This window comes from Meriones unguiculatus, chromosome 2 (assembly GCF_030254825.1).
Source record: "Meriones unguiculatus strain TT.TT164.6M chromosome 2, Bangor_MerUng_6.1, whole genome shotgun sequence".
Taxonomy (NCBI): domain Eukaryota; kingdom Metazoa; phylum Chordata; class Mammalia; order Rodentia; family Muridae; genus Meriones; species Meriones unguiculatus.
The window spans coordinates 45455616-45479805 of record NC_083350.1 but is presented as its reverse complement, the minus strand read 5'-3'; the positions used below and the strand labels follow the sequence as shown (position 1 = coordinate 45479805).

Genomic DNA, 24190 nt, shown 5'->3' with positions numbered 1-24190 from the left:
ACACCTCAGTCTTCAGTCCTGGGCCAGGTGTGGAGTGGGGGCTCACACCTGCAACCCCAGAATTTCAGGAGGTTAATGCAGGAGGATTACCAGTTTAGGGTTAACCTCATCTACAAAGTAGGACCCCCATATCAAAAAGACAAAAAAGTAAAGCCATGTCCAGTGTCTAGGCTGCGACCCTGCCCCGTGGGAACTGAAGTCCAAGAGAAGCGTGCATGGCCTGGTTCCTGTTGTCTGTCCTAACTCCAAGTGGGCCAAAAGGCTCACTTCTGAGGGGAGAGACTGAGGTACCATAGGCTAGTCTCAGAAATTGGGGCTCAGCATCTACAAGTGCGGCAACTGGCCTGCGGAAACCTTGCAGGGCTGTTTTCAGTATGGTGTGTGTGTGTGTGTGTGTGTGTGTGTGTGTGTGTGCGTGCGTGCTGTCTCAGCACATTCAGGCTATGTGCTGGGCTAGTCATCAGATGGATGCTCTTCAAGGCCAGGGATACAGTTTAGGGCTAAAGCATTTACCCAGCACACACAAAGCTTGGTCCTAACACCAGAAAGTTGGGGTGGGGAAGTGTGATCTCATTATATATGAAATGCCAGCCTAAAATTAAGTCATGCATTTACCTGTATGGTGGGATAAAAGACATCTCACCAAACAAGAATTGTGTGTATCAGGCCTTTGTGTCTTTCCTTAGGCTTGTCCGGCCCTGGCCCATTACTGCAAAAGCGTCAGCTCTCCATGGTGCTGCCAAGTGCTACACTAGAAGCTAGAAGTAAGAGATTTGAGGCTCTGTGCATCCCGGAGGGGGCAAAGTGACAAATGAAGCCACCTTACAATGATGCTAGGAGCAAGGAAAAATTATCCAGTTTTTTTTTTTTTCCTTCAGAGGCATCCAGAGACTAACTATACAAGGAACAGCCTTACTTAAGCTTACCACCCTTGCTCCAGGATGGCAGCTTGCTTAGAATTTTTCTTGAGGACCTATGTGTGGACTTAGGCAAGAATCTCCACACTTCCCTGCCTGAGTTAGCTTATAGTCTTCCTCTGAATATCTCAACAATCAGTTCTTCAGCAAAACTCCTTTTACTCCCTAGTCCAGAACAATCCATTCAAAGAACTAAATTTTCTTCCCATAAAGATCCTGTCTCAGTTCACAATAAAACACCCATTGGTGTTATTATTTGATGCATGTCATTCCAAAAACACAATTTTATTTCTATTTCTATTTTCTATCTCTGGCTTAGGGCAACGCCCGGCACAAGGTCTGGCCCCAGTGTCTCCACTTTTATATGAAAACTACTAATCTAAAACGGGGCTGTTACAGTCCTGATGCATTAGGATCACTTTGTTCACTTTAAGGCAGGACCCATTATACAGGATGGTCTGGCTGCCTGTGGATGGAGGACAGGGCTTGTAGTCAGGAACCCAAAGGCTTAGGATTGGCATGCTCTTACCTGGTGCTAAAAGCGAGGCCCTGGACCTCAGGGTCTCTGCAAGTATATGGTGATGAGAATATAATAAGCAACATCTTATAAATATCACCTAATGTAGCGCCAAAGGAAGAGTCTAGAATTGAGAGTATGATCCAGGCAATGAATCCAATAGAGCAGAACCACTAGTTGTCTTTTCTAGTTTTCCTATCCCTTCAACAAGAAGCATATTTTATTTTTTGAGACAGGGTTTCTCTGTGTGGCCTTGGCTGTCCTGGAACTCACTCTGTAGACCAGGCTGACCTCAAACTCAGAGATCTGCCTGCCTCAGCCCCCTGAGTGCTGGGGTTAAAGGTGTGTGCCCACACCACCCAGCAAGAAGCATGGTTTTTATTAGCCCTTGTTATACTGGTCATTTACTCAGTTAGGTATTTCTCTAAGCTCTCTCTCTTTGTGTGTGTGTGTGTGCACGTGAGAGAGAGCGGGGAGAAAGAGAGACAGAGAATATTTCACAATCCTTTTGTAGAGTTCTCTCTATGGAGGATGAAGTGGAGAATGGGCATCTGGGTGAAGAAAAAGCATATTGTGAGAATGTTCACAGTCAGAAAATGATGGACCTGGGTGAGAACTCTGTTCCTGTCAGACTCCAAACCCCGTGCTGTCAGCTATGACATTAGTGTTGGCTTGCTTGCTTTTCCTCTACCAGACTTCCTTTCTACTTGTGTTACTGAGTTAATTCCTGATGTATACTTTGTAATTTAAGCGGAGTTTTTAGTGTCTGTGGACTCACAGGATTTACGTTTTGTGAGAACTACTTGGTATGGCTAACACACTTACGAAAACAGTCTACATATTTCTTTGACTCATCTTGCCTCCCACTTCAATGGTTCCCACACCAGGCTTTGTAGGTGTCCCAAGCCATGCTCTGGTCTCTTTGGTAGATAAAAGGCATAACAGAAGAAGGTGCTGAATAGGAAATATTGAAGACAAGGGTTGACCTTGATACTTTTATGAGGCTGTTATGGAAAAGGGCCACTGCCTCCTCCAGAGGTGACTACACCTCAGTGCTGAGAGGAAAAGGGTCCTAGTTTACACAGCGTTCCTGCCCGGGGCAGTCTGGCTGAAAGGCATTATATAGATATCAGTTATCATCACCCACATGACGACAGTGATTATTTTACATATGGCAGCTTTAAGGGTGAGTGCTATGGTCTCATTTGTATGCCAGCATCTGGCAGGCTGTCACACATCTGCAGAAGATAACCTAAACGGCACTATTAATATGTCCCCTTTGCATTCTCCCCAAGGCATCTGTCTCCCCAAATGCCTGAGAAAGTTCCTTTCCCTCTTGAAAGCCTGGAGGCAAAATTCAGAAAACATGCCACCTAGGCTGGGAAAGCATAAGCTCAGAGTGACAGCTGGCTGAGCCCAGGCAGATTCCTGGCTCTCAGAATACATGTGAGGAGGGAAAGTGGACCGCCGCCTACATTCGTTCTACTGGCAGCTGCTTTGCTGGGAAAAACTTGCAGTCAGAGGCAGCTATTCCCAGGCCCACACAGTGTGAGATGTTGTTCCGGAATCAACAATAGATGTCCAGTCACAGTCCCAAAGTCCAGTTCTCAGGGTCTCCAGATGTATCTCAGTGCCAGAAACCGGCTAAAGACACCTTCCCTAAGAAGCCTTCAGGGACTATAGGATGTCTCTCTGGTAGGGACTAACTACTACTCAGATGCCCTTTTCATGTACATGTGTGAGTTACGAGCCTGTGTGTGTGTGTGTGTGTGTGTGTGTGTGTGTGTGTGTGTGGTGTGTGTGCTTGTGGAAGCCACAGATCAACCTCAGCTATTGCTCTTCAAATTATCCCACCCCTCGAAAAGACAGGCTCTCCCGTTAGCCTATAACTTGCCAATAGACTAGGATGGCTGGAGAGTGAGCCTGCCTCTACCTCGCTACTGCTAGCATTACAAGAGTGTGCATCGCAGCACACAGGGTTATTTTTCCTGGTTCTGGGGATCAAACTCAGGTCCTCACGATTGGTGCGTTGAGCACTTTATTGACTAACTCATTTCCCCAGCTTGGCTTTATCACTTTTCAAGTTAAGCATCTATGTTTGATTCCATAGTGAAGAGTCTCTTGAAGCTCCACTCTGACTGCTAACTATGATGTCACATTTACTACGTGCAGCAGCTTTCATATACAGAATGCTGGAGCCGGTGGGACACAGCAATGGGTCACCCGGTGCTCCTGCTCTCATAAAACTGACATTCTCATAGGGGCAAATGAGAAATGCACACAAAACACTCCAGATCCCGCTGATCATGACGAAGACAGCAAGGATATGGCTGCTGACGGCCACCTGGAAGCCAGCGGGAGAGTCTCTGGAGAGATAGTAGATTCTACTGAGGCTGGACCCAAGAACTCTCGGGACACATTTCCAGACAGAGGGTAAACAGAGGAAGAACAACGCTTAGTTGGGAAGGGAGATGTGGTTTGCTGGGTGAAGCAGAGTGGGTGAGGCAAAAAGCAGGTGTCAGAAGATGGAGTCAGGGTCCAGATGGTGTGGAATCTTCTAGACCCTAGGAAACAACTAAGGGTTTTTCAGCTTTTTGGAAAGCTACTGTAGTGTTAGGTACACACAGCCAGGATGCCAAGGAGGTCACATGCTAACTGATGGGCGCGGGGATGTGTGGTGAAGGAGAGGATTCAGGCGGCCACAGGGGAAGGTACAATGGTAGCCTACATCAGTGAATGTTGGTAGGAGTGGGGATGAGGACATCTCAGCTGTCTGAGGGTCATTTTAGGGGAAGCATACACAGGCCCAAGGATGGGTGGGGCTGGAAAGGCAGAAGCTGACAACTAAAGGGCAGAATCAAAATTAAATTGGAGCCAGTACCAGTACTCAACTGCCCGAGAGCTGAGACCATGAACTGAGTTGGGAATTGGAGGTAAGAGTCAGGGTTTAGGATGGACTGGATGGGCAGATACTACAGCAGTGGTTCTCAACCTTCCTGATGCTTATGACCTTCTAATATAATTCTTCTGTTGTGGTGACCCCCAACCATAGAATGATTTCCATTGCCACTTCATAACTGTAATTTTGCTATTGTTATGAATCATAATGTAAATATCTGTGTTTTCCAATGGTCTTTTGGGGATCCTGACCACAGATTGAGAACTGCTGCTCTAGACACGAAACAAAGATCAGCTTTTATTATTACAGGCAAGGTCAGTGTAACGAGGTCAGAGAACTGGCCTTACACAGACACTCGGAAGCCTTGACTTTTCCCAGTGCTGGTTAAGTGGAAAATGATAACGCTTATAGCTTTGGTTTTTGTCTGAGGTGCTGGAGAGCGAACCTGGAGTCTTGTAGACAAGAGCTTCCTTCCTCAGCCCCATGAGGGTCATCATGACAAGAACAGCCTTGAAGGGCACCAGGGCCAGGTGATGTGCAGAGGGCTAGTGGGCTGCCAGTGATGCTGGCTCTGTATGGATTGTGGTTTCAGGTATCCCCAACAGAAAACCCACTGAACCATGTAATTTCAGGGGTCTACATATTATATTCCAATAGGGAAATGAAAGGCAGACACTGCAAGTTCACAGCACATGAGTTCAGATTCCAGTAAGTGGCAGCAACCATTATTGCCACCGATATGACACAATGGAATCCATCTCCATACCCTTGTGGCACAGGTACACCACACAGACTAATTTTGAACCTTTTAACAGAGGAAGCAACCCCGCTTCCTCCAAAAAAAAAACAGGTCTTCATTATTGGTAAAGTTCTATCTATATTTTTTGAGACAGGATTCCAGCATGCCCTAGGACACGAGGCTGAGGTCTGAACTCAGAGCCTTCTGCATGCTGCATGAGCTCTCTGCCAACTGAGATATGACATGTGCCAGCTCAGCTCTTATTTTAATGCAGGACACACAAGTGCCACAGCATGAATAAATGATTTTGGGTTACATTCTAGACCCAGCCCTGCCGCCCTGCCCATAATTTGAGATGTCCCTTCATAGATGCCAGCTGTTTCCATCTTGGCAGTTCTCTTCCTTTGCCTCTTTCTCCCCAGCCCACTCCTACCTGGATACTCATGAGTTGGACCAAATGGGCCTCTGGCTTGCAAGGAAAGGATACTAAAACTCTGGTTGGTTATCTCAAAGTTCCACAGGTTAATCCTCAGGTCATCAGCAGACATGTAGGTCTCATAGTCGCTGTTGACAGAGATGGAGTTGATGTGGTAGGTGTGCGCGTTGGCAAACACTCTTCGTGGGGTGGCCTCCACCATCAGGTCCATGGGTCTCAGGACAGGCACCTGGAGGCGAGAGAGGCACAGTGCTCACAATGCAAGCTTTTTTTTTTTTTAATAGAAAAATGCTTTGGGGCTGTGTCCTTACTACCACAAAGTAAGCCACAACCCTGAAACTGAGAGTTACAGAAACCCGTTTCCATTCTTACCACATTCTGGGTCTTTCAGCAACTGTCACCTGGTTTTGTGGGCAATATTCAATCTTTGTAAACTTGAAACACTTCTCTAGTCCCCTTCAGGGGACTTGGGTTGCATTGTGGGGACATAGTCTTCAAAGTTCTCATTCTCATTTTGTTTCACATTTCAAAATTTTAAGTATTTGTTAGTTTTTGACGATTTTATACACAAGTGCTATGTTTACATTCCATCCCTCCCTCTCTCCCCACTCCTCCTGAAATTCATGACCTCTTCCTTATTGCTGCATATACACAAGGAGGTTTGCATATATACGCACACATATTATACAATGCAACCTACTAAATCATGTGTTTCCCATAGGTACTCTCTCCTTCCTTCCTTCTTTCCCTCCTCCCTTCTTCCTGCCTTCTTTCCTTCCTTTCTTCTTCCTTTCTTCCTTTCTCTCTTTTTGTCAACAAGAAATCAGAAAGGAGATCGTGGGAAAAAATCTTAAGACTGTGTCATTTAGCTTCAATCTCAATTTATTTTTCTCATGTTCTTACATGATGGACCCTAGAGGCCTGGATTCTCTCCTAGTTTTATTCTTAACCTTTAAGGGTGCTTTTAGGAATGTGGTCCATCACTCAAGACTCCAGTGATGCCACATGAGCCATTACTATACAAGTGTTCATTGCGTCCTGGTTGTCCTGGAAACACCTTTGTTTGCACTAGTTGTCCTTGAGTACCAACTAGGTAGTGTCACATTCAAGATGGCTCCTGTTTGGACAGTAAATAACACGGTCACTCTCCTGAAATACAGAAGGTGTCCAGTGTGTTTATTGAATGACTGAATAGAGTAAATGCCAGTAAGTATTTTCTTCATGGTGTGTTGGGGGAGTTAGGTGGCTGACAGAGAGTTCTCTCTGGGAAATGTGAACAAACACACACACTCTTCTCTCTTCTTCTAAAAACCCAAACAAGTTAATCCACACAGCCTAGATGCAGCTCTTTAATAGAAACAAGGAGATATTCAGCCACAAGGATCCTTGCCCCTTTGAAAAGACTCTCTCGCTGAGCCTGGCTGATATGACAGCAGGTGGTAGTTAAAGACTTTAGCTTCTGGATCAACTCCCAGGTGGCAGAAAGAGGTGGCTCAGAGTAGGTTGGCTTCCTGAAGCACAGTCACCGGACAGGAGGCAGTGCTCTCCCAGCTCCACCTTGGAGTCATCCACAGGCTCACACATGCATGTGCACATTCATAAGAATGATCTGAGAAAACGTGCAGGGAAGTGCAGACAGACGAAAGGTTGGGTGTCCCAGAAGCCAGTGGTAGGGTCTTCCATGTGTCAGGAGAGAAGAAGGGGTTGATATCTTGGGACTCATATGCCAGACATGGACAATGAATGGCTTAGCAGCACATGTGTGGAATAGGAGGCCTGTGCTCTGAACACTGACTGATGGGCTGTGCTGTATTGGCTGAACCTTCTTTGTCCTCATCCTATTGAAGATGGCCCTGGGATTTACTGAGGCAGTCACCAGCCATCCCACCCACTCTTTCAACAATATCAACTGAGCGTTGCACGAAGTCCCAAGGGCTCACCTGGTGAGCACAGGACCCCTGCCTCACTCTAGCCTCATATAGCTGCCTTAGCTGGGGGTGAGGGTGGGGCCATGAGTGATGCCACACAACGATGGAATGAATGTTCCAGGGAGGAGGCATAGTGCAGAGAGGATCTGGAGAGGCTTCCGGAGGATGAGTGAATGTGTGGGGACCTGGAAGATAAGAAATAAGTCACCAGGCCGGCAGAACGCCGGTTCTAGCCAGGGTTGAACTGGATGGAGGTGGTGATGGAGTCCTGTGAGAGCAAAGATGGCAGGGTAGATTGGGGGTGAGCTGCAGGGAGGGGCTACAGCTGGAAGATGGTAAGAATGAATGCATTTGTGAGGACACAGACATGATCAAGGTCAAGGTTTCATCAGGCCTTTCTGGAGGTATAGTGGAGATGAGTGCGGGGCTGAGGTTCAAGTTTTACAGGTCTGTGTGCATGGATGAACACCAACTCAGGCTTCACAATGGATAAAACTCCGTGAACGTGCCCCTGAAACAGCTGCTGAAGTGTCAGTGTCTGGCCAAGAGCTCTTCACATAGCATCTTAAATATTTCTCCCGACACCTGAAAAATGGGTACTGACATAAGTAGAACTATAGACAGAAAGCACAGAGAGGCCAAGGTACCATCCCGGGGTGGTCCAGATCTGAGAGGGCATAGGCAGGATTTGATCTCAGAGCTACCTGGCTACAAAGTGAGCCCTCTTTCCTCAGGTATACCACACAGGGACACTGTGTAGGGTGGGAACTCATCAGTACTTTGTAAGTGACCTGGATAAACAGCCAGGGAGATAAATGCTCAGGAGAGAGACATTACTAATGTTACATGCTTCAGCTCTGATGCCTCCACAGGCACCACAGATTTTCATAGCAAATGGATAGGGCCTCTATCTTGTATGTTTTCAGACACACGTGCCCCGCGTTTTACAGTTGCTCATAAAGATGCTCGCACTTGGCTCCCTACAGATGTCTGAGAGCCAAGCAAGCACCCAGGGCTCAGGGAGGTGGGATCTGCCTCGCGATCCTTGACCTCATGTCCGCACCGGGTCTTCAGATCACTCCTGTGGCTGTGTTCAATGTGGAAGAGAGCGTGACAATGGGATAAAGAGGCATTTCCAAGTGGTAGCTGCCAGCCCAGGCCTGCTGCCTAATGTGATGAGCCTGGCTGCTAATGCGGGCTGACATGATCCATGATGGGCTGCATGATGGGGAAAGGCTCCGAGCAGGTGTCTGGGGATTCTCTGCACAGATCAGGTGTATGACAGTGTGTGTGTCTGTGTGTGCGTGCGTGGCTGTCCATGGAGGGCGTCCCTGCATCATTCTTGTGTTCAGGTGAAGGCTTGTCTCCTGCCCGGGAGGTCCCTCACAAGGAGGGCCCTCGCAGTTCAGGAGGGCCCAGATGGTGGATTAGGCAGCCATGTCTGGACTGTGATTCCCACAGGGTCTGACTGTTCCTTCTGGGGCCATGCAGGGAGAAGATTGGGACACGATTTCAAGAGTGACAGGGAATGTCTGGGCTTTCTCTGGCAAGCACGGTCCTGGCAGCCTTCCTGTGCTGTGAGTCAGACATGGGGTTTAGAGCCCCAGGTGTCAGCTCTACCCTAGCCATAATCTCACTCAGCCTTCCTGGAGCTGGCCTTATAAGCATTTGTTTGTGTGTGCGTGTGTGTGTGTGTGTGTGTGTGCATGTGTGTTGCTGTCCTATAGGGTAGGATGTAGCACAATGTCACAGAGAGAGCAGGCTTAACTTTTGATTTTGGAGGAACAAGCTCTTGCTTTGTAGCCCAGGCTGGCCTTGAACCTATAGCCCTCCTGCCTTAATGGCTGAATAATGGTATCATGGGTAAATGCCCAGCCAGGCTGAGAGCACTTAGATAATGGCTGACGCTGTTATCTGAGCCTTGCTGGCAGCTGCAGAGGCTGTGTACCTAGTGTGGCCCATTCCTCACTGGGGCAGCCTGCATCCCTCCTCTGCTCAGGTTCAGTGACCTCCTGAGGTCGTTGGACGTGTTAGTGTTCTCACACACATCTCTGTGTGATTCTGGAAGGGAGCAACATAATCCCATTTTCCTTGGACATCTGGCATCCTGATATTATATCCGCTGTTTGATTTCCCCGGGAACAATGGACGGCCTGAATCTGAGCTGCCATTGGCTTACAGAAGCCACTCTCCCCTTTTCAGCAGCACCCTCTTGGAAGACCCTCTATGAACTCCTATGAACACCCCACATTAAGTGACAACCTCTTAACCACTGCCTGAAATGTTTTAAACATTTGAGCCAGTCATCAGTGAATTACCTTATCTTATGGGCCCTAAGGGACAGATAAGAAAGGAGAAGCACAGAATGGCCAAGTAACTCATCTAAAGTCCCACAGCTAGCCTGAGGCAGAGCACCACACTCCTCATCTCAGGAGTCAACTTGACTCTCTTCCTCCTGGTTCTGTACCAGGCTGCATAGAAATGAGAGAGAGAGAGAGAGAGAGAGAGAGAGAGAGAGAGAGAATAAGGGGAATGAGCTGTACTGCAGTTCAGTGGGAGCTGCCCAGGGTATCACCCACAGGGCCTTGTGTCTCCTAGGGAGGTGGAGGCGGGCGCAGAAAGGAGAGGATGCTAACGAAGGATGGGTGGAAGAAGTGGGGCTATAGGGGAGTGTGTGTACTCCTGAGCATTGGACCAGTAACTTAATTATTCACTCAACAAACTAGTAAATCCCTTCTCTGCATCTGGCATGTCCCAGGGCATACACAGTCAACCTTGCTTCTTTGGAGTCTCCTCTCTCTACTCTCTTCTTCTCTTTCCTCTTTTCCTCTCCTCTCCTCTCCTCTCCTCTCCTCTCCTCTCCTCTCCTCTCCTCTCCTCTCCTCTCCTCTCCTCTCCTCTCCTCTCCTCTCCTCTCCTCTCCTCTCCTTTTCTCTCTTCTTCTCCCTTCCCCTCCCCTCCCCTCCCTTTCCCTCTTCTCCTCTCCTCCCTCTCCCTCTTCTCCCCCCACATCTGTCTCTCATGCTATATGACATGGCTTCTCCAGAAATGCTTCTCTGAAGGGTGCCGTATGAGCAGATGCTAGAAGGATGTGAGGCAGGGGGACCCATAGAGGCAAATGCACTGAGGATGAAGCATGAACAGAGCATTGGAGAACAGTGAAACTGGAGCAGATGCAATGAGCAAAGGAGGGCTGAAGATGCCACAGTCAGAGGCTGGGAGGAGCAGCCCATTCGCATCGCTAAGGAGCCTGTGCTCTCATTGTAATGAAACCTTGAACAATATGGACGCTTGTCCAATTATCAAACCCACCTGGGGGGGAATAGAGTCTGGCATGATGTACCCACTATTAAAGGGTAATTCAGTGTAACAAACCAAATCGAGTATGTACAAAGACTGTCAAATAAAATAAGCCGCTAACAAATTAAATTACTCCCCATTTTTGGTGGGAAGAATGCCAGTCAGTCATTTTTCATTTTAAAAATTATGCATCTTAATTCCATTTTTAAACATGAAAAGGAGCATTAGAAGACCTCGTGCACTGTCTCTGATGAGGTTTATTTTGGGTGACATGTCTGTCCTGGTCCTCAGAGAACCAAGGAAGTATCAAGCTTCACTCTGGTCAAAAATTTTGTTTCCTCTGTGGATTGATGGTGGATGGGCTGGGGAACCAGGAGAGACAGGTTGGCTCGGCTTGTGGTGACATATCAGAGCTGTTGTTTCCAGAATGAAGCTGCCAATCAGCAGCACCCCGCCAAAACCCCCAAGGAATCCTATCCAAATAATATAATTTTTAGATTTCCCTGCTCACACCCTTCAACAACCTCAATATGGCCCTAATTTTTTTCTTTTACAGGCTTTGTCATATAGATTGAAACAAGCCCCAGAACAACCCCCCTTGGACCAAGTCAGCTTTTGTGCTTCAGGTTATTAAATAACAGAATTATATTCTTTCATTTGACAAATACTTATTAAATGCCAATCACTGTACCAGGCAATATGCGGATAGAGTGAACAAAACAGATTATACTGTGGAAAGACATCCATGTCTCAGGCAAGTGTATTGTTACAGACTGTCACTCACTCCACAGTGACTTTTCATGAGCGAGAGAAGAACATAAGGTTCCCAATTTAGATTAGGGGAATTAGGTAAGCTGTTTTGAAAAAAGTGCAATCTCAGCCCCAAGAGCACCCTAGTTCTTAAGGCATCTGCTCTTTGCAGTTAGGTGGCGTCTGGAGGCCTTTGGAGCGGGTGCTCCTGGCACTGGTGAGTAGAAGCTAGGGTTATTGCTGAACGGCACACAATATTCACAAGACCATTACAAGGAATTACCCAGACTAAAATGCCAATGATTCCAAAGTGGAGAAGCTGAGCTCTTAAGGAAGCCCTCCTGAGACAGAGTCTAGGTTGAGCAGACAGAGGAAGCCTGCATCAGCTTACAATAGACTGCAGAAGGTTCAGCTCAGGGCTGGGGATGGAAATCAGTGGAGGTTCAATGCTCTGCATGTGCAAAACCCTGTCATCAATTTCCATACATACACATCCGTGTGCTGTACATATACCTAACACTTCCTTATAAATACCTATCTACGTATCTGCATGCATCACCTATCATCCATCAATTTATCATCTATCACCTAGTTATCCATCCACCCATCTTATCCCTCATCTTCATTTCTTAGAGCTTTAATTCCTATTGGTGGTAGTGTTGAATCACACAGAGCAAGACCATTCCAATTGACACGTAGCTGGGGAAGGGGTGGGGAAGGAGAGGCAGCGGCTTCATCTTGGAAGAGGTTGGTTAGGATTAGTTACAGAAACTGCCTTTGCCTCTCACATGTTATTGACGAGAACATTTATAAAATTCAGTGATGTTAGTTATAAGGATAAATATTCAATGAATATTTAGTGGCTAGAGGTAATAGACCTCTATCATGTTATCATATTCTGTTATTTTGACTATATGATATATATGCTATTCAATGTCATATTGTAGTCTATTATTTATAACTACAGAAGATGAAAAATGAATGACATAAACACGTATTTAATACTAATGATACTAATCTTGCCAGTGAAGTTCCCTAGGAAGTCATTTACACAAAGAAGGCCTACGTGAATACAAAGATGCCTCGTCAATGCCCTGAAAGCAGGACAGTGCATAGAGAGCTGTGCTTGTCAGAGCCCTTTGTAGCTGAGGTGTGTCAGTTCTGCCTCCTACCTGAAGGTGGTGATAGTGATCCCTGGTGTCTTTCCCACGGGAACAAGTTAACTTTCAATGACCTTTCAAGGTTGAATGATCTGATTCCTGGTCCTGGCTGCATACTCAAATCCACTAAGGCCTCTTGTTTAAAACTGATGCCCGGGCCTCGGCACCAAGAAGTTAAGTCACCATGCCTGTGAAATGCAACTCAAGGACTGGTATTTTAAAAACCAGAACGATCCCCCAAACCAATGTATATCCACAGTTGGGAACTAATAAATTTGGGGCTGAAAGGAAGAATTTCCATATGCTCATCACTTAGCAGAGGCTGTTTTTTTAGAAGAGTTTAATTGTCACAGTTTTATACCAGTGCGGGGCTTTTTGTTGAAAGAAAAATTTCCTGATCATCTTTATGTGTGCACAAGGAGATCATTCATGGAATATAAAAATCGTTGAGGACATGGAGTGGGGGAAGGGCCTGGGAGGAGATGGATTGGATATAGTGGCTTGATAGGGTCAAAATACCTCCTATACACATATATGTATGAAATTATCAAGGAACAAATAAAAATAGAAAAAGGATTTCATCTGTTACATATACTGAGTTCCTAAGAATTGGCAACAAAACAAATACTCAAGAAAAATATAAATCAAAGATATAAACAGAAAATTCAGAGGTAAAGAGATCCAGACATTTATAGATATGCCAATCTCCCCAGCAGCCAGCGAGTTAAGAGTCTCTGAAAAGCTTTAATCTCGCAAACGATTAGTCAGATTCCTCTTTAAATCTTCATTCATAAAGGATCTACTATGGCAGTCCCTGTTCTGAGCTCACTACAGTTTTATGACAATGTTAGCTGAGACACAGAACGGTTGCTTCATTTTCTTATCTTAAAGCATTCAGACATTGGGCACAAAGTGATCCTTAACAGGTCACTTCAACTGCTGCCTCACAGTTGGCATGGCGGATGTCACATCTCAAACACAGGTTAGAACAGTGGTTCTCAACCTTCCTAATGCTGAGACTCTTTAATACACTTCCTCATGTTGTGGTTACCTCTAACCATAAAGTTATTTTTATTGCTACTTTATAACTGCAATTTTGCTACCTTTATGAATTACAATGTAAACATCTGTGTTTTCTGATAGTCTTAGGAAACTCCTGTGATTGGGACCCACAGGTTGAAAATCACTGGGCTATTCACTGACCAGGGGGAATAAAAACTGCATTTAGGAAGTCTCTCTTAAATGTAAACTGTCATTCAGCACTTGACAAGAAATGTTTGGGAATATTAGTTGGTCATTGTTAGTTACATTGTATCAAAATCTAGACTCCTCCTAGGAGAAGAGGAAAATTACAGTATACCTATACTCTAGAAATATTGCCATTTCAAAGAAGATGGATTGGCTCAGAGGAATCTCCCTATAGCTAAATCGTGTAGCTAGTATGAGAATCGTATTCATCCACTGCTGTTAATACCAGTGTGTACAGGTAGAAGCAAGAGGAAGGCAGAGAAACACTCACACCCCAAACCATAACTTTCTTACCCTAGGAAGAGCCACAATATGCTATTATCTGACTTGTTAACATAAACATATCTTCCTTTTGTAATATAAAAGAAATGGAAAAAAGAGAACACAAAATTGAGGGCTAGGGAAGTGGGGGTGGGTCTGATAGTAAAGGGGTAAGACTTGGGGGTAAATATTAAAAAAACGCTGTATGAAACTTTCAAAGAATAAAAATATATTTATAAAGGATTTTTTTTTAAAACAGTAAAAATGCAGACTGACTTTTCTATACATGATTTTTGCTCCACTCAACTTCACTTATTTTTCAGACATACACATTAATAAAAAGCTTCTTAGAATGTAATTATTATTCTCTTGATGAACTTTCTAAAATTAGGAAATAGCTTAGCATTTCAATTTACTTGGTTGCCTTATCCATCAAATTTATACATCAAAGAAGAAGATGGAGGAGGAGGAGGAGGAGGAGGAGGAGGAGGAGGAAGGTGGAGGAGGAAGGTGGAGGAGGAGGAGGAGGAGGAGGAGGAGGAGGAGGTGGAGGAGGAAGGTGGAGGAGGAGGAGGAGGAGGAGGAGGAGGATCATACCTAGTATCTCCAGGACAGCCTTTTAGTCTTCTTCAGTATGGCCCTACAGCCCTAGTTACTGAGAGGCTGAGGGACTGGCAGTTACCCCCACCCTGTGCCTGGTTAAGAAAATAAGACTGCATTGCATAAGGAGCGATAGGGCTGGCAAGATGGCTCAGTAGCAAAGGTCCTTGCCACCAGTTTTATCCCTAAGATCTCCATGGTGTCATGGAAGGAGACAGAAGAGAGTCCTCAGTTGTCTTCTGACTTACACACATGTACTTCCATGTGCAAACACACACACTCAGTTAAGCAACAAATAAGATGGCAATAAATATTTTCTTTGTGGTGCACTGCCTTGTCCTGGGGAAAGCCAAGGATGAGCATAGCATATTCCTGTGAGTTAAGTGCTGCTTTCCAGACTGTCAGCTCCCAAGCAGGGGAAGGAGGGAGCAGGAGGGATGCAAAGCAGAAGACTGGAAGGGACAGACACTCTCATAGGCCCTCGGTGCCCTTAACTTAATATACACTGTTCTGTGAGATCTCCCCACTTCTGTCTCCCCAGTCTTTCCCTGCCTCATGACTTCCACTCTTACAGTTAATAGGATTTTCTTCATTCTGTGCATGCACCCCACCCCATGGACACTAGTCCACAGCTGAGAGAATCCTAAGAGAACAATTCCCTAGTACCTAGTTTTCTTCTTTAACCCAGCATAATCCTGGGTTACTTCACTAACGGTCCTTTGCTCAAGGACAGCAAAACCAACTGGTCACTGTTTCCTAGACAGAAATTGTGTTTGTTTGGAATGTTATTTACAATTGCTTTTCAATCTTTTTATACCCTCTTTTAACTTTTATTCCAATCTTAGAAGTCCAATGAAACATTTCCATGGAAATGACTTTATTTCTCTATTTACTAATTTGTTTGTTTATTTATGTGGTTCTTCTGGGGCTTGAACTCAGGGCTTTGAGCATACTAGAAAAGTGCTCAACCACTGAGTTGCACCTGCAGCCCTGTAACAGTCTTTTTAAAACTAGACTATAAACCATATTAAGTAGGTAAACTGTGCAAAAGAGAGGGGGGCTCATCCTGGATGGAATAAGGTTATATAATTCTACCTTTTGGAACAATGCACTGTTTTATTGGCCACTAAGCCCCTGAGCTCTGCTGCCCTTTACCTTGGCTGTGTCTCTACATCCTACACACTAGCAGCTGATTGTTTTCTCCGCACTCAGCAACAATCTGTCCTGTTTTTTAGTGTAGTGTAGTGTCCTGTGTCTGCTTCCTTCAAGGTTTCCAGGTCGCCATCCATTTCCTGACTTATCGCTGTCTATTTGCCCTCTGATTTGGTGAAGGGTAAGCTACAGAGAAGGGTGGTGGTTTAGCAGGCCATCGCCAGGTTTAACTCTAGGACTTGAAACTCTCACTACTTTCTTCTCTTCCTGAAGAAAAGGGCATGAATTATTTTTCCAAAAGTCAAAGCTAACAGCCCCTTTGACAAAGCTCTGAGGGTTACAGAAAGGAAAATCTGAAAAGAAGGGAAACTGAAAGAAGGGTTACAGAAAGGAAATCTGAGAGGAGGGAGACTGGGGGGGTCATCCCTGTGACAAGCTGGAGGATAGGATATGGGGCTCCTTCTGGGAGGATGTAGGGCTGACTCTAACTGAGACTCCTAGTATCAGGGGTCATGGAGAGTGAAGAGGACACCCTCTAACTAGACTGGACTCCTGGTGGAGGGAGGGGGACACCAACCCACTCACAAAGACTTTGACTGAAAATTTACTCTGCCTACAAGATCCTACAAGATGTGCTGGAATAAAGATAGAGCAGAGCTTGAGGAAATGTCCAATCAAAGCCTGACCCAACCTAAGACACCGCCCCATGGGAAAGAGCCAACCCCTGACACTATTAAAGATACACTGCTGTGCTCACAGACAGGAGCCTAGCATAGCTGTCCTCTGAAAGGCTCCACCCAGCAGTGGATGGAAACAGATGCTGAGACCTACAGTCAAACATTGGGCAAAGCGTAGGGAATCTTGTGAAAAAGTAGGGGGAAGGAAAGAAGGACCTGGAGGGGACAGGAGCTCCACAAGAAGACCAACAGAGCCAACTAAATTGGACCCAGAGGGGCTTGTGAAGACTGAAGCACCAACCAAGGACCATCTTAACACAGATGTAGCAGATAGGCAGCTCAGGGTTAACGTGGGTCCACCTTAGTCTGACTCGACATGGACTCTGTTGCCTGCTTTTTGATCCCTCCCCCCCCTCCGTGATGCTGTCTCACCAGGCCTTAGGGGAAGAGGAGGAGCACAGTTCTGATGCGACTGGATGAACTGAGGTGGGTGGGTGGGGGATCCCCTTTTCTGAGGAATAAGAGAAGAGGGATGGGAAAAGAGAGAGGGAGGAAGGAACCAGGAGGAGAGGAAGGAGGAGGCTAAGATTGGGATGTAAAGTGAAGAAATAAATTAAATTTTAAAAAGTAAAGTAAAAAGAAAAAATAATCCAGATTCATGTGAATTGCCAAAAATTATAAAAACACATTGAAAAGACTTTGTGTTGAAATTCTCATCAGATTCAGTCACTTGGGAAGGACTTAGAGTTTAAAGTTAGCTCCGAGTTAAAAAACAAGTGAACAAACAAACATTAGAAGTGTTTTTGGAGAGGTTAGAACTACCTTTGCCAAGGCCAGGCTTCAGCCTTGGTGTAACTGGAACAATAAAAAGGAAACGGGGCAGACTAAGTTGCCGGTGTTTGTGGTGCTGCTAAGGCAGTGTCTTCCATCAACGTAAGCATCCTAGACTTTGAGAAAGCTGGTGGCATGGAAAAATGACCACCAAGAGTGATGGTTTAGACAGGTGGCTTCAGTTATTTAGAAAAAATCCATCTATTTTCCCAAGTGTGGCAGCATATTCTTATGATTCTAGCACATGGGAGGCTCACGGTGAGTTCCAGGACAGAAATTATGGCTTTGCCTCAGAAAATAAATGAATAAATAAATAAAAGGCCATTTTTCATCAGGTACAATATTTGATCTCTGTTAGATTGTTCATTGCTATCTCTTGCTTGTTTTTCTAAATGGGGACTGAAGAACTGGTTGGACAAGTTTTACCTCCACAGTGGGGATGCCTGACAGGGCATGGAGGGCTCCTCTCCTTCCTGTGGCCTGGGCCTCAGATCCAGTGTGTCAGACACGTGCTTCTATGGCCCTAATGGGCTCGCTGTGCGTGAGCTCATCAACACACTCCCCCCACACCCAATCAGACAAGTGCCTTCAGTGAGCTTAGCCCATCACCCAGAGAAGACCACGTGCCTCTCTGCTGGGAGGCCTCATCTTTCCCAGTGAGCACACACGGCACCCTCTGTAAACTGGACAACTGAAGCCTTGCCATGTTTCTCTTTCCACCCACAGCTTCTGTGACCTCAAAGCCCACCCGTGTCCCTGTGCAGTAGAACAAGGCAGATGAGAGTCCCCTGAGGGTCTCCTTAGCTTCTAGATCATTAATTTACAACCTGTGGGTCATGACCCCTTTGGGGATGGAACGGCCCTTTCACAGAGCTTGAACATCAGATATCCTACATGTCAGATATTTACATTATGATTCATAACAAGAGGTTTACAGTTAAGAAATAGGAATGAAATAATTTTATGGTCAGGGGTCACTTCAACATGAAGAACTGTTGTAGCATTAGGAAAGTTGAGAATCACTGTTCTTGACAGTAAAAAGTACACACTACAATGAACAAATAGGGATAGCTGAATTTAGAACTAAAAAAATGATATGCAGAGGGAGACACACACAGAGAGAGGCAGAAACAGAGAGACAGAATGAAGACATATAGCTGCAGGTGAAGAAGAAAAATAACGAGATCTTTTTTCCCCTTCTGAAAGGAGAATGTAAGTGGCAAAGGAGGAAATCAGGCTGTTAGAGCTTGGCGGGGGTGATTTATTGATCAACACCTTAAGTGTGCCTCCAAAAGAAAGATGGAAAAGTATTTGCTTCAGTGTGTGGAATGGGAGACATCCCAAGAAGCAGGGGGAGATGTGAATTTCTCAGGAGAAGAAGAGGAAGTAAGATTCTTATCTTTGGGCCTCAGAAAACAAAACATTGGCTTTCATGTTGAAGAAACCTGGCCTGGGCTCTTGCCAACAGCTGAAGCACAGACTCAGGCTGCATCTTGAGTGGAGTCAGAGGTGTCTTAGACTTGCCCGACAAGGGTGCAAAGGCTTTCGGCAGACTGGAGTTGGAAGCAATGGGAAAGCTTTTTCAGGGATTCGGCTAGAGGTAGGAGATGCTGTGGGGGTAGGGGGGTTTGTCTTATGTAAAGCTTTGTTGTCTCAGGAGCAGAGACTGCTAGCCAAAATGGTAAGGGCATCTGCAAAGAACAAAAACCAAGGTAAGGTGTTGCGTGAAAACCCTGAAAGTGGCAGGAAAAACCCTTCTTGCAGAGAACACAGCTAATTTTGATGTTCTCTCTGGAGCCTGACTCAACACATTTCCCCGGCTTCTTTTTTTTCCCCCCCCTTCACAAGAGATGGTAGTTTAAAATGGCATTCTATTCTAGGTCTGTTTATAGGCATGCAGGATTTTTTTTTTTTTGTCTTAAATTATAGAAAGTAAGATAAACCTAGATCTTGAGTTACAACACCAAATATAGTGAGACATTTTCATTTTCTAAGGTTGCAGATTTAGGCGAGCTAAGTTTACAGTGTATTTGGAATTTTAATCTCTTAACATATATACCGCTTGCATTGCTCATAATTTTTTTTTTTCTTCCCCAGAAGGAACTAATGCCAGTAAAGCTCCTCTGCCTGTGCTATGGCATCTATCCATTTGATAATCAGTAGAGATGACACGAAGACACTGCCTTATAAAACATAGAAATCTAATTCTCTTTGGTAATCTACCTTAGTACTAACGCTGATGGGAACATTACCACAAGAAAGGTGATCTAATTGGGTGGCATTCTTACTGAAGGTTTTCTCCGAATGAACCTCCCTCTCTGAATCTGGCATTCTGGATACTCCCCCCTCCCCTCCGGGAGCATGGAGTCAGCCTATCCAGGACAACAGACTTCTTGCTACCACACTGGGCTTTCATATGAGATCTGGTGGTCTAAACTCAGGCCCTTTCACTAGCACAGTGAGCTTTTTATGGACTAAGCCACACTCCCGGCCTGAGTTTGAGAACGTAGAAGGGGTTAATAAGCTTCTGGGGTGGGTGGGTAGGATATGCTTATCTTTTTCTTAGTGGTCAAGACACACAAGAAACAAAGACCTTCCTGTCTTGTCTTTGTTTAAGGAAAGATCACCTACTGCTCAGAAGCTGTTTTCAGATTCTGGTTCTTTGTATTTTTACTGAGCCCACAAAATAAAGACATGGAATATAGCATCTGACAGTGGATCGTATGACCTAAGGGTAGAGAGTTCTGCATTTGGATGACTGACAGATGGAAGCCGAGGCAGACGATTTAAAGGGAGCTATGCAGCCAGAGTCCTGAGGTGCTTTTGACAGCTTCCTCCCAGGTTCCTGTTCCTGCCACCACCCCTGCCACCGCCCCTCACAGAGATGTGGCTTCTTCCTGGAGGGAGTTACTCTTTAGCAGACCGCTCCTGGCTCAGAGAGAACTTGAAGGTTGTCTCCAACCTGGGGCATCCTGGGGGAGGGAGGGTCCACTCATCTCAGCTTATCTCAGAGACCCGGGTGGGTGGTTTACCTCCTATTGTCCCTTATCCAAACTTACAGAGACCAACAGACTGTGGGAGGCTCAGCTCCAGTTGACATAGCTACAACACAATCTCTGTGCCTGGAACTCAGGGAACGTCGAGGAAGAGAGGACAGGAAGTGTCTAACAGCTAGAGATGGACTTCCCCTCTCCAGTTTTGGCCCTTTTGTCCCAAACACCTCAGAAACAGCACAAGACTTAGTGTTTCTCAGAGTTCGCATACAAACGAGAGGCTCTTCAGGGCCAGCCCTCTGGCTGGAATCTTCCAGACCACCACATCTTATAAGCTACTTGCTGTTTGATACAACATACAATGCCAAGGGCATCTTATTACACTGTGCTCAATCAATCAATAAAATTATTTATTATTTATATGCATGTGTGTGTGCCTGCTTGAATTTATGTGCACCACATACATGCATCCAGAGGTGAGAAGAGAGTGTCAGATCCCCTGGAACTGGAGTTGTAGGTGGTTTGACTCATCACGCGGGTGCTGGGTACCAAACCCAGGGTCTCTGCAGCACTCCCTGCATCACAAGTGAGCTATCACTTCAGGCCTAAGTTTAAGTTTTAAAAATCATTATTAAACATCTGTTGGCTTGCTGTCCTCAGTTTTTTTTTTTTTGTTTGTTTGTTTTGTTTTGCTTTCTAAGTTTTATGTTGCTAGTGTATGCCTAACCCTGTGAGACAGGCTAACAATGATTGGCCCATCTCAGAATTTATGCCCTCGAATTAAAGAAAAATGGCAAGAATAACAACCACAACTATTAGGTGCATTATACAACGTGAAACTTCAGGATCAGACACACAGCAGGTGCTGTCCTCAGTATGCTGCCTCTTGAATCTGGGAAAACTCCTATGGCCACTGTTGTTACATTAGCCATAAAGGATGTTGGCAAATGCCTGGGAAACAAATTGTCCCTTTCAGGAACGAGTGGGCGTTTGTCTCTCTTTTCTCTCTGGGCATGGGCTCTGATTTCTTTGCATGGAAAGCAGAGCAAATCCTTCTTCGATGCTAAATGGAAGCTCTTTCCGGGGAGCGGCACTCCTAACCGACCCTAGTCATTTCTTTCTCCCCGCAGCCTCAGCCTGCATGGAGGATGGAGGGAATGATTTATACGTTGTAAGCAGCTATGACAGGCATGCTCCATCTTGACTTCCTCCATCCTCAGGACTAATCGGAAGCTTATCTTTTCCTTTGTGTAATAGGGAGCTGTCAGGTTTTGTGACCCTCCAAACAATTCAATCATTCATAGAAAGGTTCACCTTGTGGTGAGGACACCTTGGTGTTGGAGGAGCCAGGTGGAGGCCGTGCCCTGACATGTATCAAAATAGTGGCAGTCAGGGGCTAGAGGGCAACATGGCCTAACTGACAAATGCCACTTGCTTCCTGAATTTAACCTCTCTGTTGCCATCCCCTCCTGCAGCTTCCATAGCTTGGCACGTTTCCTGTCTTGGGTACAGAATATTTAGTCATGCACGCTGTTCCAAAAGAGCAACCTACCGTGAGCAGAGTACAAGCCAGGACAGAGCAGGGTCCTTAACAAAGCCCACAGTACTTCAGGTCGTCTTGCTGGCAACCACACTCCCCTGTACATGTCTGGGATCACTCTCACCCTCCTCCTACCCACTCTGTGCTGTGCTGACTCCCATCTTGGCCTTCTGCATGTCCCCTGCCTCAATTACTCTTCCAAACTCATGAGATATAAGCCTCATGAGAGTAAGGATCATATAAGTTTGCCAAAACTGTATGTCTGAAGACTGAAACCTTCATATACACAGCAGATTAATTAGACAGAGTTTATATAAGATGGTGGGCTTCTGACTAAAATGCTCAATCCCCATCCTGAAAGGAAAAGAGGATGGACATCAGAAGAAGAAGAAAACAGGAAACAAGTTAGGAACCTGCCAACAGAGGGCCTCTGAAAGGCTCTCCCCTGCAGACTATCAAAGCAGGTGCTGAGACTTATGGCCAACTGTTGGTCAGAGTGCATGGAATCTTATGAAAGAAGAGGGAAATAGTAAGATCTGGAGAGGACAGGAACTCCACAAGGAGAGCAACAGAACCAGAAAATTTGAACACAGGGGTCTTTCCAGAGGCTCATACTCCAACCAAGTACCATGCATGGAGATAACCTAGAACCCCTGCACAGACATAGCCCATGGCAGTTCAGTGTCCAAGTGGATTCCATAGTAATGGGAAGAGGGACTGCCTCTGACATAAACTGATTGGCCTGCTGTTTGATCACCTCCCCCTGAGGGGGGAGCAGCCTTACCAGGCCACAGAAGATGACAATGCAGCCACTCCTGATGAGACCTGATAGACTAAGATCAGAAGGAAGGAGAGGGGGACCTCCCCTATCAGTGGACTTGGGGAGGGGCATACGTGAAGAAGGGGGAGGAAAGGTGGGATTAGGAGGGGAGGAGAGAGGGGCTTAAGGGGGGATACAAACTGAATAAAGTGTAATTAATAATATATATATAAAAGATGGTGGGCTTTTCATGACCTAATGTGGGTTCTGTTTCCATGGAAGTAGGATAGGCCTGACTTGGCTACGGCACGAGAAGCCACTGCCTTTGGGGATGTAGCTAACATGGAGGTCAAGGGTGAAGGTGCCGAAGCCTGGAAGTCAGGAGGAAGCAGTGGGCCTGCACTAGTGGAGTTACCTTACACTAGTCACTGCTTCACCTGGGACATCGTCTCCTCAATCCTGACATGGAATTAGAGTGAAGCATAAACGTGGACACAGTGCCCGGCATGGTGTCAGGCAGGAGGAAGTTCTCAGTTGAAGTGAATGAACTTGAACTGTCAAGGGGGAAGTTCTACCAAGCATCAGCCACCATCAGGTGACTGTGACTGGGAGGCAGGGAGACCTGAGCGAAGATGCTGCCAGGGAAAACTGTTGATGGACAGAACTCTTTCAGCTAGAACTTTCCAAAGTGAGGATCACTGCTGTGCCACCCCCAAAACAGATCAGTGACCTACTGTTTAGTAGTTCACAATAAGATAATAGGGCTCAAGCCCGAGTCAGTGGCTGGCTTCATGAACTAAGTCCTGCATGGAAATGAGAAGTGTCGGTATAACAGATGGGTGGCCCAGTGTCATGGATAATCCTCATTCTAACTATGGACCTTCATAGGCTAAGGCCCACATTTTTAGTAGACTATTTTAAACAGTAAGTATTCCCTAAATCTAGAAAAAGGTTCCTTATGGACGAATAGGTTTGATGGAAAATGATTCATTCCAAATCCCTGCTAGGTAGTATATATTAATGTCCTAAAGTCTTAAAAAAAACTCTGAAGAAAATGTGCAGCTGGTTTTGCTACTTTGTGGGTTTTTATTTTTTCCCTCCCATTACTCCACCCTCACTGGTCTCACCCCCTATCACTAGATAGGAGAGAAAGAAGGATGGAGAGGAGGAGAGAGATATCCTTGAATCTAATTTCTTCCTATTGTTTCTTCTTCAAGCACAATTACTAACAAACCACAATCAATACTCCCGAATGAACAAAACCCACCCACCCTGCCTATGGGGATCTAGCATTTATACACCCTCTGAAAATTCCCAGAATTCCAAATATCACATAATCACAGAAGCTATCTGCAGCTGGCAAAACCACACCTCTGCTAGAGCACGAGGCAAATCATAGTCAGCTGCTGCTTCCAGTCCAAAGCAGCCCCACATCTCCATGCTTGGGTTGAAAACAAAAATATATTCTGATTTCTCTGTGTT

General features: G+C 45.7%; 1 protein-coding gene across 4 annotated transcripts in view; it reads right to left on the bottom strand.

The window, feature by feature from the left end:
- Ppp2r2b (protein phosphatase 2 regulatory subunit Bbeta) overlaps positions 1–24190 on the bottom strand; it is a 393334-nt gene that overhangs the window by 51526 nt on the left and 317618 nt on the right. For all 4 annotated transcript variants that reach the window (XM_060377325.1, XM_060377326.1, XM_060377327.1 and 1 more), the window contains one exon: positions 5560–5737. In XM_060377325.1, the coding sequence (XP_060233308.1) occupies positions 5560–5737 (178 nt within the window). The remainder of the gene's footprint in view (positions 1–5559; positions 5738–24190) is intronic.